A 17,571-nucleotide genomic window follows, 5' to 3' on the forward strand; every position below is an offset into this window, starting at 1 on the left:
TTTCGAGATAGTTCCCAATTACCGACCTTGATCAGGCTTGCAGAGGGGCCAGGCCGAGATCTTTCAGACGCCACAATACTTGGCAAGAATGCAGGAATGAACTAATTGTCTCCTGCAAACACTCCTCCCCTTTCTCTCCTCTTTTATTACCTATGGGAGGGGGCATTCACCATCCACCTGTGGCCTTACTATCAAGTTGAGCCTTGTTCCTTAGCTGTTCCCTTCCTCTGGCCACTCTGCGCATGTAGGAACAGGCTCCCGCTGTTCTTCTGCCTTGCTGACGGCGGACTCCGGAGGCAGCAAATAACTCCCAGATGGCCTTGGCCCCACTCTCTGCCTCCAATGCAGAGCTCTTGTCCAAGCTTTCCCCGGACTCCAGGACTGGTGGATGGACGGACTTCAACTCCCAGAATTCCCCCATCCAGCACAGCTCGCGGAGGAATTTTGGGAATCGGAGTCCGTCCATCTTAAAGGTTGTTAAGGTTGACTTCTACACATTTCTAAGGCGAAGAGGATGGGGATGGGATGGGAATGACTGTGGGCGGCCTCCGCAGTAGGATTTGAGTCTGGGGGGGCCAGCCATGGTGGCGCAGTGGTTAAATGCAGCACTGCAGGCTACTTCAGCTGACTGCAGTTCTGCAGTTCAGCTGTTCAAATCTCACCGGCTCAGGGTTGACTCAGCCTTCCATCCTTCCGAGGTGGGTAAAATGAGGACCCGGATTGTTGTTGGGGGCAATATGCTGACTCTGTAAACCGCTTAGAGAGGACTGAAAGCCCTATGAAGCGGTATATAAGTCTAACTGCTATTGCTATTGCTATTGCTATCTCCTTATCCCAAGAGCCGGATGTCTTCTCTTCCAGATCTACCTTCATTGCCTTCTCACCGCATGGAGTCAGAAGGTTCCCACAAGCCCTGGGAAAAAGATGTGCAGTTTTGACAACAATTCCTCCAGGTGAGCCTCCAATCCTCAGCATCTCTTTGGGCCTCCATTTCTGATTCAACCGAGTGCAGGTACAGGAATCGGTAAAGACTTTTCATGGACCAACTGGGCACTGGAGAACAGGGCAGCCCCGTCGATGAAGTTTCTCGTAGCAATAACCTGGGAGTTAATAGAATAACAGAGTTGGAAGGGACCTTAGAGGTCTTCTAGTCCAACCCTCCTTGCTTAGGCAGGATACCCTATACTACTTCAGGCAAATGGCTATCCAACATCTTCTTTAAAATGTCCAGTGTTGGAGCATTCACAACTTCTGGAGGCAAGCGGATTAATTGTTCTCACAGTCAGGAAATTCCTCTTTAGTTCTAAGTTGATTATCTCCTTGATTACAATACAATAATACAATAGCAGAGTTGGAAGGGACCTTGGAGGTCTTCTAGTCCAACCCCCTGCCTAGGCAGGAAACCCTACACCGTTTCAGACAAATGGCTATCCAACATCTTCTTAAAGACGTCCAGTGTTGGGGCATTCACAACTTCTGGAGGCAAGTAGTTCCACTGATTCATTGTTCTAACTATCAGGAAATTTCTCCTCAGTTCTAAGTTGCTTCTCTCCTTGATTAGTTTCCACCCATTGCTTCTTTGGGTGCTTTGGAGAATAGCTTGACTCCCTCTTCTTTGTGGCAACCCCCGAGTTATTGGAAGGCTGCTATCATGTCTCCCCTGGTCCTTCTTTTCATTAAACTAGACATTCCCAGTTCCTGCAACCGTTCTTCATATGTTTGAGCCTCCAGTCCCCTAATCCTCTTTGTTGCTCTTCTCTGCAGTCTTTAAGAGTCTCCACATCTTTTCTACATCGTGGCGACCAAAACTGGATGCCGTATTCCAAGTATGGCCTTACCAAGGCCTTATAAAGTTCCTGCAACTGTTCTTCATATGTTTTAGCCTCCAGTCCCCTAATCCTCTCTGTTGCTCTTCTCTGCACTCTTTCTAGAGTCTCCACATCTTTTCTACATCGTGGTGACCAAAATTGAATGCTGTATTCCAAGTGTGGCCTTACCAGGGCATTATAAAGTGGTATCAACCCTTCACGTGATCTTGATTCTCTCCCTCTGTTGATGCAGCCTAGAACTGTGTTGGCTTTTTTGGCAGCTGCTGCACACGGCTGGCTCCTATTTAAATGGTTGTCCACTAGGACTCCAGGATCCCTCTCACAGTTACTACTATTGAGCAAGGTACCACCTATACTGTACCTGTGGGAAGTTCCTTGCAACTCCCCCCCCCCCACCAGATGTGTGCAGTTTTCCCAGTCTGGCCAACAGCCCAGATATTCTTTGATGTTTCTCCTATGAGTAGCAATCAGGTTTCGCTTTCAAGATCGGTCTGCAGAGATCTTCAGCCATCCAGGTCATAATTGTCTCAAAAGTGCTTTCCCCCCCCCTTCTCCCTCTTCAAAAAGCAAGTTTTTTCCCCTTGGAGAAGAGAACATTTTGCTTCTTGTTCGTGAAGCTTCATCAGTTCTGATGAAGGGGGCGGGGGAAAGGAAAGGATAGATGCTACTAACAAGGATAGATGCTACTCACTTAGCAATAGCAATAGCAGTTAAGACTTATATACCGCTTCATAGGGCTTTCAGCCCTCTCTAAGCGGTTTACAGAGTCAGCATATTGCCCCCAACAACAATCCGGGTCCTCATTTTACCCACCTCGGAAGGATGGAAGGCTGAGTCAACCCTGAGCCGGTGAGATTTGAACAGCCGAACTGCAGAACTGCAGTCAGCTGAAGTAGCCTGCAGTGCTGCATTTAACCACTGCGCCACCTCGGCTCTTAATCCCTGCCGCAAGGAAACAGGGCAAAACTCATTGAACCGCTGTCTTACTTAGTAATGGGAATGGTGGGCTCGCTGGTGGTCGTAAGTCCGAGGACTACTTGGACATACAAGGACTTTCAGGAAAGTCACGGCCTTCTGGAAGGCCAAAAGGGTTGGGATTGCGCTTGGGATTCAGAGGAGAAATGATTCCTTGCGGATGTTCTGTCTGTGCGTTTCTTGACGTTTCTTAGAAAAATAGTAAAAGGCTTCCTTTTGGATTCTTTTCAAAAGGTGGAAGAATCTGGATGAACTCTCCAAGCCGTCAATCTGCAACTGTTGTGACAGCTACTGCCCCCAGGAACCCCTCCCTCGTGGGCATCTCAAAGGTACCCGCTGGTCTTCCGTATCTTAGCATATTTAGGCCGAACGGCCACAAGGTCCACTCAATATGCAAAATTAGAACGTGATTTCCATGTCCTGAGTTTTGTGTGTGGTGTGAACGTCATACCTATGGTTTATGAATCATGCTTTGTGTCTTCTTTCTTCTTCTTCTTCTTCTTCTCCTTCTCCTTCCCCTCCTCCTCCTCCGCCTCCTCTTCCTCTTCCTCCACCTCCTTCTCTCCTCCTCCTCCTCCTCCTCCTCACTTCTCCTCTTCTCCACCACCTCTTCACCTTCTCCTCCTCTCTTCCTCCTCCTCTCTTCTTTTTCTCCTTCTCCTCCTATTACTCCCCTCCTCCTCCTCCCCTCCTCTTCTTTCTCCTTCTCTTCCTCTTTCCTCCTCCTCCTTCTCTCCTCCTCCTCTCCTCCTCCTCTTCCCCTTCCTTCTCCTCTCCTTCTCCTCCTCTCCTCTTCTTTTTCTCCTTCTCCTCCTCTCCCTCTCCTCCTCCTCTCCCTCTCCTCCTCCTCTTCCTCTTCTCCTCCTCTTCCCCTTCCTTCTCCTCCTCTCCTCTTCTTTTTCTCCTTCTCCTCCTCTCCCTCTCCTCCTCTTCTCCTCCTCTTCCTCTTCTCCTCTTCTCCTTCCTTCTCCTCCTTCTCTCCTCCTCTCCTCATCTTCTTTTTCTCCTTCTCTTCCTCTTCCTCTCCTCCTCCTGCTCCTCCTCTCCTCCTCCTCCTCTTCTCCTCCTCTTCTCCTCCTCTTCCCCTTCCTTCTCCTCCTCTCTGCCTCTCCTCCTCTTCTTTTTCTCCTTCTCTTCCTTTTACTCTCCTCCTCCTCCTCCTCCTCCTCCTCCTTCTCCTTCTATATTTGCATTAAGAACCAGTTTGGTATAATGGTTAAAGGCATCAGGCTAGATCCTGGGAGACGGTGAATTCTAGTCCTGCCTTGAGCATAAAGTCAGCTAGATGATCCTGGGCCAGCCACTTCCTTTTCAGCCCTAGAAACAGCCTTTCTGAACTTCAAGGCCTTTAAGAAGTGTGGACTTCAACTCCCAGAATTCCCCAGGCAGCTACGCTGGCTAAGTCTAGGAATTCTGGGAGTTGAAGTCCACCCATCTTCAAAGTGCTCGACGTTGGAAAAACAATACCTAGGAAAGGAGGAAATTTGTCAAGTTGTTTCTGAAAAAAAAACTTGCCAAGAAAACTTCAGGGATTTGGACACAATTTAATTGAAGGAAAAATAAAAAATAATAACCTGGATGGCCAAAGGGGGTTAAGCTACAGAGCGGGCTCCACACCTCAGCCTACAGTGGCTCCAGAACCTTCTGAAGACTCCAAATTGCTCTCGATGGGAGCTCAGAGGCAGTTTTAGTTCCTGCAAAAATTTGGGCAAACATTTGTTGCTGTGATTTCCTCAAGTTTTCCCCTTCTTGCTTCTAAGTGTGGTTTGCTTTGTCCCATTCAGGGTTTCCAGGTGAAGGGATATCACACCGAGAACTCCTTGGTCCACTCAAAGTCCAGAAAGAAGACGTCTCATGGCTGGAAGGTGGGCGTCTTTCTGGATTCTTGCTTATTAGTCACTCATGGGGCGGGATGGAGGCAAAAGAACTGAACTAGGAAGCCCCTAGGATGACATGGAGACCATTGGAGGAACCAATGTAGCAAGATGACCCGTCTGGACCCATTCCAGATGTTGAGTTCTATTCCTTCTGTGTGTTTTTTCATTTTTCCTCGCTGAATGGATAATATAGCACATTTTTTCAAGTCCAAAGTTCATTTTGATGTCACTGAACAGTTGAACTGTGTTAAGTATTGATTTAAGTTCAGTGGGGCTTTTCGCAAACATTTTTAAGTCATCCATGTATAGTAGATGGTTTATCTTGCCATGTTGGCTTGAGATTTGGTATTCCGGTTTTGTGTTTCGTAGGATTATTGTCAGTGGAATTAATGCAATGTTGAACAGTGGTGGTGAAAGTGAATCCCCTTGGAAGATTCCATGTCTGATGTTGACTTCACCAATGTTCTCCCCATTTGTGTTGTTGTTGTTGTTGTTGTTGTTGTTATACAATTGTATCACAGCGGCCAGTTGTTTCGCCGGATTTGGCATTGGTTACTAGTCGGGCCCCACCCAGGGGCCTAGGACGTCATAACGTATTTTCGTAATATGCAGATCCAAGCAGTGCGGCTTTTTGCATTTGACTGATGGTGGTTTTGTCAATTTTTAACTGTTTTAAATGTAATTCCAGTGCTTTTGGAATAGCACCCAGTGTGCCAATTACCACTGGAATTACCACAGCTGGTTTGTGCCATAGTCGTTGAATGTCGATTTTTAAGTCCTGGTATCTTGCGATTTTTTCATGTTCCTTCTCGGCGACCCTGCTATCACCTGGTATTGCAATGTCTATGATTGTGACCTTGTTTTCCTCAACCAGTGTGATGTCTGGTGTATTATGCGCCAGTATTTTGTCTGTTTGTATGCGAAAATCCCACAAGATCTTGACCATCTGATTTTCGGTGACTTTTTCAGGCTGATGTTCCCACCAGTTTGTTGCTGTTTTAATATTACAATTTTTGCACAAATTCCAATGGATCATTTGTGCTACTGAATTGTGCCGCAATTTATAATCAGTCTGCACGATTTTTTTACAGCAGCTGAGTATGTGATCAACAGTTTCATCAGCTTCTTTGCAAAGTCTGCATTTGGCATCATCAGAGGATTTTTCGATTTTGGCCTTAATGGCATTTGTGCGGATAGCTTGTTCTTGAGCAGCCAGGATTAGTGACTCTGTTTCTTTCTTTAATGTACCTGTTGTTAACCATAACCAAGTTTATTCACTGTCCACTTTATCTTTTATTTTTTCCAGAAATTGGCCATGCAGTGCTTTGTGCTGCCAACTCTCCTTTCTTGATTTTATCACATGTTTTCTGTATTCTTGTTTCGTCTGTTGGACCTTCAGTAGATTTTTGTTCTTTACTTCGATTAATAGATGTTCTTGACTTTCTTTTAAATAATCAGCCAGTGCATGTTTTTCTTCTTCAACTGTTTGCTTCACTTGTAATAATCCTCTGCCACCTGATTTTCGGGGCAGGTAGAGTCTATCAGTATCACCACGTGGATGTAAACTGTAGTGCATTGTCATTAGTTTCCTGGTTTTTCGGTCCAAAATGTCCAAATCAGCTTGTGTCCAGTTAACTATACCAGCTGTGTATCTTATAACTGGTATTGCCCAGGTATTTATGGCCTTGATTGTATTTCCACCATTCAATTTAGATTTCAAAATTTTCCTAACTCTGTTGGTGTACTCTCGCCTGACAATAGTTTTTACTTCTCCGTGCTTAATGTTATCCAACTGCAGAATGCCTAAGTATTTGTAGGCTTCATTTTCGTTGCATTTAATTAGTTGGCCATTGGGCATTTCAATTCCCTCACATGCAGTGATTTTGCCCCTTTTTATGGATACAGTGGCGCATTTTTCCATGCCAAACTGCATTGAAATATCAGTGCTGAATACTCGGACTGTGTTTGTCAATGATTGGATTTCTATTTCTGACTTTCCATAGAGTTTCAAATCATCCATATATAGTAAATGCGAAATTTTTCAGCTTCTTTGGCTGTTTGGTAGCCTAATTTCGTTTTTTTTAAGATTACCGATAGTGGGATCATTGTGATGATGAAGAGAAGAGGTGAAAGTGAATCACCCTGGAAAATTCCTCGCTTGATATTAACCATTCCGTAGATCTCATTCCCTACTGCCAACTCAGTTCTCCATTGTTTCATCGCCTTTTCAGTAAAGGATGTAATATTTTTGCTAATGCCAGTTGTTTCTAAGCATTTTATGATCCAACTATGTGGCAGTGAGTCAAATGCCTTTTTGTAATCAATCCAGACCATATTCAAGTTCGTTTTTCTGTTCTTACAATTTTCTAATATCATTTTATCAATTAGGAGCTGATCTTTTGTGCCCCTGCTCCTTCTTTTGTTGCCTTTTTGCTCTACTGGCAAGATGTTGTTTGTTTCCAAATAATCCATCATGTTGTTGTTGTTGTTGTTATTATTATTATTATTATTATTATATGAATGTTATTAACATTGTTGTAAACACTTTGATGATTAGGTTCTAAAAGTATTTGTAGTCAGACAATTTCTCCCTCCTCTTCCTCCTCCGCAGGGAGATGCCAGACCATGAAGAGGATGGTACTGATTTCGGTGGCCTTTGTCTGCAGCTGCATCTTGGCTGCCTTCTTTGTCGGAGTCCTCGTGGCTTTGATCCTGGCCGTGCTACGTTATTCCGGCTTGGCGGTAATGCCCAGGCGCCTGAGAATCCGGAAGGAGCAGCCTTTCCACACGGAGCTGCAGACGATGGTAGGCGCCCGCATAGAAACCGAAGACATCGAGAAGGAGTCCACCATGGATTACTGCAAGCTCAAGAGCGAAGCGCCAGAGAAAGAATAAACCAAAACGATGTAGGTGAGAATTTAAAAAGTTCCAGCCGAAAAGCACGCTAGTTAAATAAATTCCCGGGGAGTCTTTAGGGCTCCTGCAACACATTAAACCACAATCTAGCAGAGTTACAAAGAAAACCCTCTTTATTTTGTGCTGAAGATCTCGGACGAATGCAGCCAACTATGATTTATTTAATATACTGTGATATAAATTGATATATTGCAATCTGTAAAGCGTTTTTTTTTTTTTTTTTTTTGTCGGCTCGGTTCTTCCAGAGATGGCGGCTTCTTGGGTCTAGCCTGGTTGACACCTTCCTCTTAACATTTTTGGGGGCGGCTGGAGGGGCATATAAAGTGGGTGGAGAAGATTTTGACTCGGGGGGGAAGGGATTTTTTTCCCCTCCTTTTTCTCTATTTACACAGGCATCCCTCAACTTGCTGTCGTTAATTAACCCCAATTAATTCATGAGCCTCTGGCCAAGTTTCAAAAGAAATCCAGTTATTTATTAGGAGCAACATGCCAGCACGTGCCCGAGGGAAGTCAGCTCTGTCCCCACGTAGTTTATGGCCCAACTATGACCCTGTTCCTCGCCCTCCTCCCAGGGTGTGTCATAGATCACATTCTCCAACGGAGCACTTTTGCGGGCTGTAGAAAACACGCCTTTCTGGCTGTTTCTGGTAGCCTGTGAGACAGCCTTGAGAAAGGTGTGCGTGGAATGTACTTCTGGTCATGGCTGCCCCCCTCAATTCTCCTCCCCCCCCCGCCTGCCTATGGCGACTCAAGAGCAGGTCAGGAATGCTTTGCGAGTCGACATTTACAACAGTTCATTCAAAGTTGCAACGGCACCGAAAAGTGTGACGTTGTTCACACTTATGACCTCTGCAGCATCTCTGTGGGGGGGCATGTGATTCACATTCAGACATTTGGCAAACAGTTCATATTTATGATGGTTGCAATGCTTTTGCGACCTTGGGACAAACAAAATCGACGAGGAAGCCCGTTTTACTTAACAACTGGGTTACTCACTTAATGACGGGAGTGACTCTTGACAACAGTTGCAAAATTATGTCATAAAATGGGGGCAAAACTCACAACTGTCTCACTTAGTGACCAAAATTTCCATTGTAATTCGAGGACTACTTATACACGACACGACAACGGTAATTCCCCGTTTTTGTGCTATGTTGTTATGCAACAGAAGCCAACAATAATTTCTTTTCCCGTTATTTTTAAGACGGCTAAAGGAGAGAGAAAAAACTAGTGAGTTTAGTTCATTTTAATTTAGTTTAGTTTTGTTTATTGTCTTTGCACATCGTACAACGAAATTAAATGCCATCTACTGTGCATATTATAACTATAAAAATAAAAACACACAGATCCTCCACATTAGTGGTGGGTTTCAAAATGTTTTAGAACCTCTTCTGTAGGTGTGGCCTGCTTTGTGGGAGTGGCTTGCCGGCCATGTGACCTGGTGGGAATGGATTGCCAGCCATGTGACCGAGTGGGAGTGGCTTGGCAGTCATGTGACTGGGTGGGCGTGGCCAACTTGTAAAACGTGGTGAAACTCACTTAACAACGCTCTTGCTTAGCAACCAAAATGTTGGCTCAGAAACACTGGTATTTGAAGCACGCAAGTCTTGAAGCTGTCAAGTTACAAGACTCTTGCACCCCTAACCCTTTAGAAAAAAAACGCAAGGGGTGTTCAAACTTGACAGCTTTAAGACTTGTGGACTTCAACTCCCAGAATTCCTCCTCCAGTCATGTTGGCTCAGGAACTCTGGCATTTGAAGCACGCAAGTCTTAAAGCTGTCAAGTTACAAGACCCTCGTGCCCCTAACCCTTTAGAAAAAAAAATCCCCAAGGGTGTTCAAACTTGATAGCTTTAAGACTTGTGGACTTCATCTCCCAGAATTCCTCCTCCAGTCATGTTGGCTCAGGAACTCTGGCATTGAAGTGTGCAAGTCTTAAAGCTGTCAAGTTACAAGACCCTTGCACCCCTAGCCCTTTAGAAAAAAAACCCCAGGGGTGTTCAAAGTTGACAGCTTTAAGACTTGTGGACTTCAACTCCCAGAATTCCTCCTCTCGCTCTTCATCTTGATGATGGGCGGACGGGCGGGGGGAGGGAGCTGGAACCGGTTCTAAACGGCACCGTAGATTTGTGGAACCTCTTCTACAGAAGAGGTTAGAACTGGCAGGAACCCACCCCTGCTTCACATGCTATATAATTGAAATTGAAAACCCAATATTGCATTCGTATTGCACTATACTGTAGAATTCAATATATAGTTCCTGTCCTGGGATAGAAGCTGTTTTTCAGCCTTGTTTTTATTGCCCTGTACCAGCTGCCAGATGGTAATAGTTCAAAAAAAAAGGGGGAGGCCAGGATGAGATGGATTTTTAAGGATGTTTTGAACTTTCTTAAGGCAGCGGGAGCTATAAAGCTCTTCCAAAGTGGGGAGGGGGCAACCCATGATCCTCTGGGCAATGACGTTGACCCTCTGGAGCGCTGTCCTATCTGTCACGGTGCAATTGGCAAACCAGTCACATGCGTAGTAAGTTAAAATACTCTCTACGGTGCACCCGGTAGAAGGTCACCGGCAGTTTTCCATTCCGTTGTTGTTTCCTGAGAAGTCTCGGGTCGTATAAAGTCAGAGTGAGAAATTCAGTGGACCGGAACCAGCTTCATTTGCTGCAGGCTTCAGTGCAATGAAATCATTAGCTAACTATCGAGTTCAATTCCTCAGTGGACTTTCACAGTGTAGGAGAAAATTGTGTGCTTCTCTCTCTCGCTCATCCTTGCTACTATACCCCTATTGAATAGAATTTAAAGGTCACCCAAAGTCAGGTAAATTTGGATGGCTTACATTAAAAAACAAAAAGCAAGAACTTTTTTTGAAAAAACAGATAACCACGTGGGAACAAAACTCGTACTTGTGTTCTCAGAACTGTACCTTATATTTAAAAAAAATTAAATAAAGACCCGTTTCTTGAAACAAGATCTGAAATCAACTTCCAGCTCTTCGTTTTGCTCCCCGGTAGATGGACATACTTTCCAGGGAAATCTCATCCCTTGTTTGATTCTCTCCTTCTCCAAAACCCAACCGAACGGATCTGTTCCCGCCCCGATCCACTCTTGAACCGATTTCAAAGGGGATCCCAGACCCATGATGGGTCTGGCCAGCTGGCGGTTGGGTTTCTGGAGCTCTAGGGAGTGCATGCGCGTGGGCCTTTGGGCACCCTGTCTCAGACCTTGGAAAGAGAGGTAGTGCAGGTAGATATATATAAACACCGGACCGGCCATCTCAAAACGAAGGCGGCTTCTTGTCACTTTTGTAAAGTTTGCGAAGGCTGGAATCCATCAAGAAATCCACGGACCTGCGTAACAGCCGAGGGGGGGGGCAGAGAGAGAGAGAGAGGGAGAGGGAGAGGGAGGCAGGAGGAGGAGGAGAGAGAGAGAGAGAGAGAGAGAGAGAGGGAGAGAAGGAATTAAAAACAAGGTTTTATCAGCGTTGGTTGCAGAAAAATCACATTGCAGAAAACACACACCGATGACCGATTCCGCTGGATCCATTAACTTCTTGATATACATAATAACAGATGAATAAATGTACAATCCCCACAGCAGATTCTTCCAAGGTGGTAGAAGTGGCAAGTAGGAGAGGGAATGGAACTGTCAGAGAGAGAGAGAGAGAGGCGGAACTTGGGCCGGCCGTCTGGAAGTGGGTGATGAGGAAGAGGAGGAACAGCTGGGCCCAGTGCCTGATTTAGCGAATGCGCAGAATGGAGAGGAGAGGAGAGCAGTGGAAATCTACAGGCCGGTCCTGGGGACGGAAGAGCCACCAAGGGACTGTCCCAGCCCTCATACCTGTCGATAGGCTTAATGATGAAAGGGATGGCCGTAAGCCCAACGGCCGTCGTCGTCCACTTCCGAATAGGGAGTGGCCAGCGGGTCAAGCTGCCCATGAGGTAGAGGGACCCTGCGCAGATGCGGTTGATGGTGAATCCCGGGATGGCCACGGAGGCCAAGGCTTGCCAGATGAATGTGTCCACCATGGCCACGGCCGCCTGCGTGGCCCTCCCTCCCTCCTGAGGCTTTGCCTGGTCAGAAGGAAGATTTAGAGATTTAGTCCTTATTTTTTCCTCTCTTTTTTCCCCATAAAGTTTCTATTGTTTTCCTTTCAAATACATTCACAAATATACATTCTTCTAGATACTATTAATATTTGTCGTTATCTTCTTACAAATATAGAAAACAGAGTTGGGGTCATTTCTTGCCACTCCGTATCTCCATCTTATTTTACAACAACTCTACTCCTTCAGCCTTCTCAACCTCCCTTCTCTGCCTTCATCTTTCCTCCTCTCCTTCCTCTTCTTCCCCTCTTTTTCTCCCACTCCTCCTCTCTTCTCCTCCTTCTTCCCCTCTCTCCTCCGCTTACTTCCCCTGCCTTATTCCCTCTCTTTTACCCTTTCTTCCTTTCCCTCCTCCTCCTCTCTCCTTTCGTCTTCCCCTCTCTTTCCCCCACTCCTCCTCTCTTCTCCTCCTCCTTCCCCTCTCTCCTCCTCTTACTTCCCCTCCCTTATTCCCTCTCCTTTACCCTTTCTTCCTTTCCCTCTTCCTCCTCTCTCCTTTCTTCTTCCCCTCTCTTTCCCCCACTCCTCCTCTCTTCTCCGTCTTCCCCTCTCTCCTCTTCCTTCCCCTCCCTTACTCCCTCTCCTTTACCCTTTCTTCCTTTCCCTCCTCATCCTCCCTCCTTTCTTCTTCCCCTCTCTTTCCACCACTCCTCCTCTCTTCTCCTCCTTCTTCCCCTGTCTCCTCCTCTTCTTTCCCCTCCCTTACTCCCTCTCCTTTACCCTTTCTTCCTTTCCCTCCTCATCCTCCCTCCTTTCTTCTTCCCCTCTCTTTCCACCACTCCTCCTCTCTTCTCCTCCTCCTTCCCCTCTCTCCTCCTCTTACTTCCCCTCCCTTATTCCCTCTCCTTTACCCTTTCTTCCTTTCCCTCTTCCTCCTCTCTCCTTTCTTCTTCCCCTCTCTTTCCCCCACTCCTCCTCTCTTCTCCGTCTTCCCCTCTCTCCTCTTCCTTCCCCTCCCTTACTCCCTCTCCTTTACCCTTTCTTCCTTTCCCTCCTCATCCTCCCTCCTTTCTTCTTCCCCTCTCTTTCCACCACTCCTCCTCTCTTCTCCTCCTTCTTCCCCTGTCTCCTCCTCTTCTTTCCCCTCCCTTACTCCCTCTCCTTTACCCTTTCTTCCTTTCCCTCCTCATCCTCCCTCCTTTCTTCTTCCCCTCTCTTTCCACCACTCCTCCTCTCTTCTCCTCCTCCTTCCCCTCTCTCCTCTTCTTACTTCCCCTGCCTTACTCCCTCTCTTTTACCCTTTCTTCCTCTCCCTCCTCATCCTCCCTCCTTTCCGTTGTTGCCCTTGCTTATTTCCTTTCTCTGATGGACTCTCCGGTGGCATTTCAGCAAACCCAACTTTATATTTACACAAAAATAATTTCCTCTGTTAACATTTTATTTTTTTCCTTATTGAGCAAATCCCCCCGTGGTGTCCTTCTGCAGTGGTCTCTCACGCCATCTGGGGGATTCTGGGAGTTGAAGTCCACGCCTCTTTAAAGTCCCCGAGGTTGAAAGAAATATGGTTTTCCGGCACTGGGAAACGTGTCCCAAACCCAGGATGCGACCTTCCGGCCTTCATACTTACGACTGCGGCGGCTTTTTTACCCTTGTCCACCGCATCTGCTGTCACGTAGGCTGTTGCCACGCCGTAAGTGGCCCAGACCACGGAGACGGGCACCAAAGCTCGGAAGGACTCCCCCACCTCATTAGCGTAGCCTGCAACAAACAGCAAAACCCACTCAGCTCTCTTATTCCCCTCGCCCGCATTTTGATCTGCTTCACAGCCCTGCGAGGTAGGCTGGGCTCAGCCATCGTGACCTGGGCTCTGCCTGCTGCTACATCATTCCTTGCTTCTTGGCTTAACGGAAGGTGTAAAGGTTCGAAATACAACAGGAGCCCAAATTGGGGCTTTGTGAACAAGCCACGATTAAACAAATGATGATTGAGCGCCTGGTTTACCCATGGAGGTTGTAAGAGGCCTGTCACCTTGCCCTCCTTCCTTCCTTCTCTATTCCTTCCTTCCCCCATTCTCCTTCCTTCCTTTATTCTTTCCTTCTTTACTTTCTTCCTCCCTCCCTCCATTCTTGTTCTCCTTCCTTCTCTATTCCTACCTTCCTTCCTCCATTCTTGTTCTTCCTTCCTTCCTTCTTTTACTCTTGTTCTCCTTTCTTCCTCCCTCCCATTAGACTGAGATAGCCCCTTCCTTTTTAATTTAAACAATTGTTTAAATTCTATTCTATTCTCTATTCTCTGTTCTATTCTATTCTATAATAATATTCTACTCTATTCATTCTTATTCTATTCTATTCCTATTCTCTTCTCTTCTTCTCTATTCTCTGTTCTATTCTATAATAATATTCTACTCTATTCATTCTTATTCTATTCTATTCTATTCCTATTCTCTTCTTCTCTATTCTCTGTTCTATTCTATAATAATATTCTACTCTATTCATTCTTATTCTATTCTATTCTATTCTATTCTCTATTCTCTTCTCTTTTCTATGCTATTCTTCTCTATTCTCTGTTCTATTTTATTCTATTCTATAATAATATTCTACTTATTCATTCTATTCTATTCTATTCCTATTCTATTCTTCTCTATTCTCTGTTCTATTCTATAATAATATTCTACTCTACTCTATTCATTCTTATTCTATTCTATTCTCTATTCCATTCATCTTCTCTATTCTCTTGTATTCTATAATAATATTCTACTCTACTCTACTCTATTCATTCTTATTCTATTCTATTCCTATTCTCTTCTATTCTTTTCTATTCTCTGTTCTATTCTATTCTATAATAATATTCTACTCTATTCATTCTTATTCTATTCTACCATAAAATAACAAAAACATTAGTTCTAATAGACAGGCCCGGCCCACTCTCCATATCCAAGTTAATTTGTTCTATCCCAACTCAGCAAATCTTCCATTTCAATTGAATTAAGTGAGAAATTGAATCTGGATCGGACAGCAGCTCCTACCGAAAGGGGGCATCCTCACGACAGGAGCAGCTGTCGGATCCAGATTAAATTACGTGAGGTTGTTGCACAAGGAAATGTGCCCTCTGCTGTGCCCTTCAAACCGCAGGCTTTTCCTCCTCCTGCTGCCTCAAGCAGAGCCTTTCTCGAGATCCAGGAAAGTCACCTTGAGCCACACTTAGAATAGAATCACAGGGTTGGAAGGGACCTTTCAAGGCCTTCTAGTCCAACCCCCTGCTTAGGCAGGAAACCCTCCACCGTTTCAGACACCACTTCAGGCCTCCATGTCCAGCTGTCTTCTTCCACGCCAAAACCCCAATTCTCACACTTTCTGGGCCTTCTTAAATTCTACCCCAACGGCCTCCTGTTTCCTTTATTTTATTTTATTTTATACACATAAGCACATCAACAGAACACATAAACACATTAACAAAAATAACCACATAGCTTAAAAACAACATAGGAACAATAAGTTCCATCGTGTATCATACCGCAGTTCCGAATCGGTTTCTTTGCAGTTAGTGTTTTCCCTTCTATACATTTCTATCTTTCATTCATAATCTCCTTATTCGTTATCCATTTTTATATATATTTCTTTATTTATTTATACTTAGCTACTTATGATCAAGTATTATTTACCTATATTGTGCTTTATATTTTAACTGTCATTTATTCTCTTACATACAGTTATAGGTATACATTCACATAGTTATTCTTTTTCTTTGCCATTCTTATATTATTATTATTCCATTTAAGAGGATATGAGATATAATTTGGAATGCATTGTTTACCATCCTTCACCCCTGCTATGACACCACCTTATTTTCTCTTTCTCTTTCTTTTCTCCCTCCCTTCCTTCTCTACTTCCTTCCTTCCTCCTCTCTTACCCCTTCTTCCTTCCCTTACTTCTCCCCTACTCCTACCCTCTGTCTTCTCCTTCCTAGCCTCTCTCCTTCTCTTTTTCTCTCTTCCTCCCTCCTCTCCTTCTCTTTCCTGTTTCCTGCCCCGCACAGTGCTTGGATCTTACTCGCCTTTTTTCCTCCGAGGTTTTCTTTAAAAACAGCCCACATCCACACAACCCAGCCAAGGAAACTTATGAAGGAAGCCTGGAGTTCGCACCACGCATATAAAGCCACCAAGGGGTTCAAACTACGCACAGTCTCACACAGATACACAATCCCATCAAGGTTAAAACTAACCCCATTCAAGACGACTTGAACGGGTTTTGATTACCAAGTGAAACCTTGGTTAAGGGAATTGTGTTCCCCTTTGTGGCTGCTGTTGTTAAGTTGAAGTGAATCTCCCCGTGGATTCTGCTCGCCAGAAGGTCGCGGAAGGGGAATCGCGGGGACCTTGCAACCGTCGTAAGTACGAGTCAGGGGCCAGGCATCATAAAGCCGGGCATCCTAAACCACCATCAATTTAAGTCAGTGGCCAAGCATCCGATATCGGACTGCATGACCCCCGGAGGAGGAGGATGCTGGATGTTACAGGAGCGGAGGTGGCGCAGTGGTTAAATGCAGCACTGCAGTTCAGCAGTTTGGCTGTTCAAATCCCACCAGGCTCAAGGTTGACTCAGCCTTCCATCCTTCCGAGGTGGGTGAAATGAGGACCCGGATTGTTGTTGGGGGCAATATGCTGACTCTGTAAACCGCTTAGAGAGGGCTGAAAGCCCTATGAAGCGGTATATAAGCCTAACTATTGCTATTGCTACGGGTGAACAACGGGCTGCAACGGACGTGAACGGCAGTGCTTTTCAGCCCTGTTGTTCCTCCCAACAGTCAGTAACCGAATGTCTGTAAAGTGAGGACTACCTGCACACCAGATTTGATGCTAGAAAAAGAAGGTGAAAGGATTTCTGTCGGCATCTTGGGGAAAGTCGGGGAAAGGCGGCAAAAGTGAAAGCAGCCGAGATCCCCTTTCACTTTCAGGCAAACCAAAGCCCCCCCTCCGCCCCCAAAAAACCCTCCCTTTTGCTCTGGAAGGGTCCCCCCTCCCCTCATTCCTTGCCCGGAGATCCACTCGGATACCAGGATCTCCCCTTCTGCTCGCTCCCCGGACGCCTCGTTTGGTTCTCCTTGCGGCGGGCGGCCCCGCGCGCCCCTTGGCGCAACGACACTCACCCAGGTACCGCACCCAGGTGTCCCGGTAAAGATCCGGCGCGGGATCCTCGGCGCCCGGCCCAGCCATGCCTCGCTTCCCGGCTCGTCCGCCCCCAGCGGCGGCTGCAAGGACGCGCGCCCCGCCGCCTCTCTCCACGGTGCGCCCTGGGCGCACGGCGCACGGCGGAACCGGCCCCAAAGCCGCTTCCCACTGGCCGCGGAGAGGGCGGGCGGAGGAGGGGCGGCCGCTGCTGGAGGACGGCTTCCTGCTCGGCCCCCCTCGGGCAGCTGAGCTCCAGCCGGCCGGCGCCGGATTTGGGCCAATTCGCCACGGCGGAACACGGCTGGCCGCGGGACAATTTAACCATGCAATTGTTTCAAAGAATTGGAAAAAAATATTGTATATTATTTATTCGTATTTCCGTTGGTTTCTCCTTTGGCATCCTTTCTTTCATGATTCAATTCTATTCGTTTTGTTCCCTTCTGGCAAGCTGGCAAGGTTGATTTTTCTCGCCCAGGTACACGTGTACATCCGAATGAGACTGTGGTTGTTTCTCTCTGTCATATAATAGGGGTGGGGCGGGGTGGTCTATGCGTGTATTTATTTATTTATTCTGTCCTGGTTACCTAGTGTCATATTGGAGACAGGGGCCCTTTGAGAGCTGTGTGCAACAAAAGGTCATTTGAATGTTTGCTGATGAGTCTAGATTCAAAGGGACAACATAGTTATTCCATCGTTCTTCGATGTTAGTGTAATACTTGTCCTGTAGCCAGTTGGCCCATGGTGAGTTGGCCGTGGTAAGTTGGCC

The 17,571-nt window shown here is 46.1% G+C and overlaps 2 protein-coding genes across 2 annotated transcripts in view; one reads left to right on the plus strand and one right to left on the minus strand.

The window, feature by feature from the left end:
* LOC116516707 overlaps nucleotides 1-7,576 on the plus strand; it is a 33,678-nt gene extending 26,102 nt beyond the window's left edge. Inside the window, exons 13-14 of the mRNA XM_032229356.1 lie at nucleotides 4,589-4,669; nucleotides 7,293-7,576. Of these exons, the coding sequence (XP_032085247.1) occupies nucleotides 4,589-4,669; nucleotides 7,293-7,576 (365 nt within the window). The remainder of the gene's footprint in view (nucleotides 1-4,588; nucleotides 4,670-7,292) is intronic.
* A 2,956-nt stretch (nucleotides 7,577-10,532) lies between these two features.
* On the minus strand, nucleotides 10,533-16,988 carry MTFP1 (mitochondrial fission process 1). Its single transcript, XM_032228826.1, has 4 exons — nucleotides 16,784-16,988; nucleotides 13,266-13,396; nucleotides 11,433-11,665; nucleotides 10,533-10,942 (listed from the first exon to the last, which is right to left on the minus strand). The coding sequence occupies exons 1-4, from the start codon at nucleotides 16,848-16,850 to the stop codon at nucleotides 10,870-10,872; spliced, it is 504 nt and encodes a 167-aa protein (XP_032084717.1). The 5' UTR covers nucleotides 16,851-16,988; the 3' UTR covers nucleotides 10,533-10,869.
* Nucleotides 16,989-17,571: the final 583 nt, after the last annotated feature.

The sequence above is a fragment of the Thamnophis elegans genome, chromosome 13 (genome assembly GCF_009769535.1).
Source record: "Thamnophis elegans isolate rThaEle1 chromosome 13, rThaEle1.pri, whole genome shotgun sequence".
Classification (NCBI taxonomy): domain Eukaryota; kingdom Metazoa; phylum Chordata; class Lepidosauria; order Squamata; family Colubridae; genus Thamnophis; species Thamnophis elegans.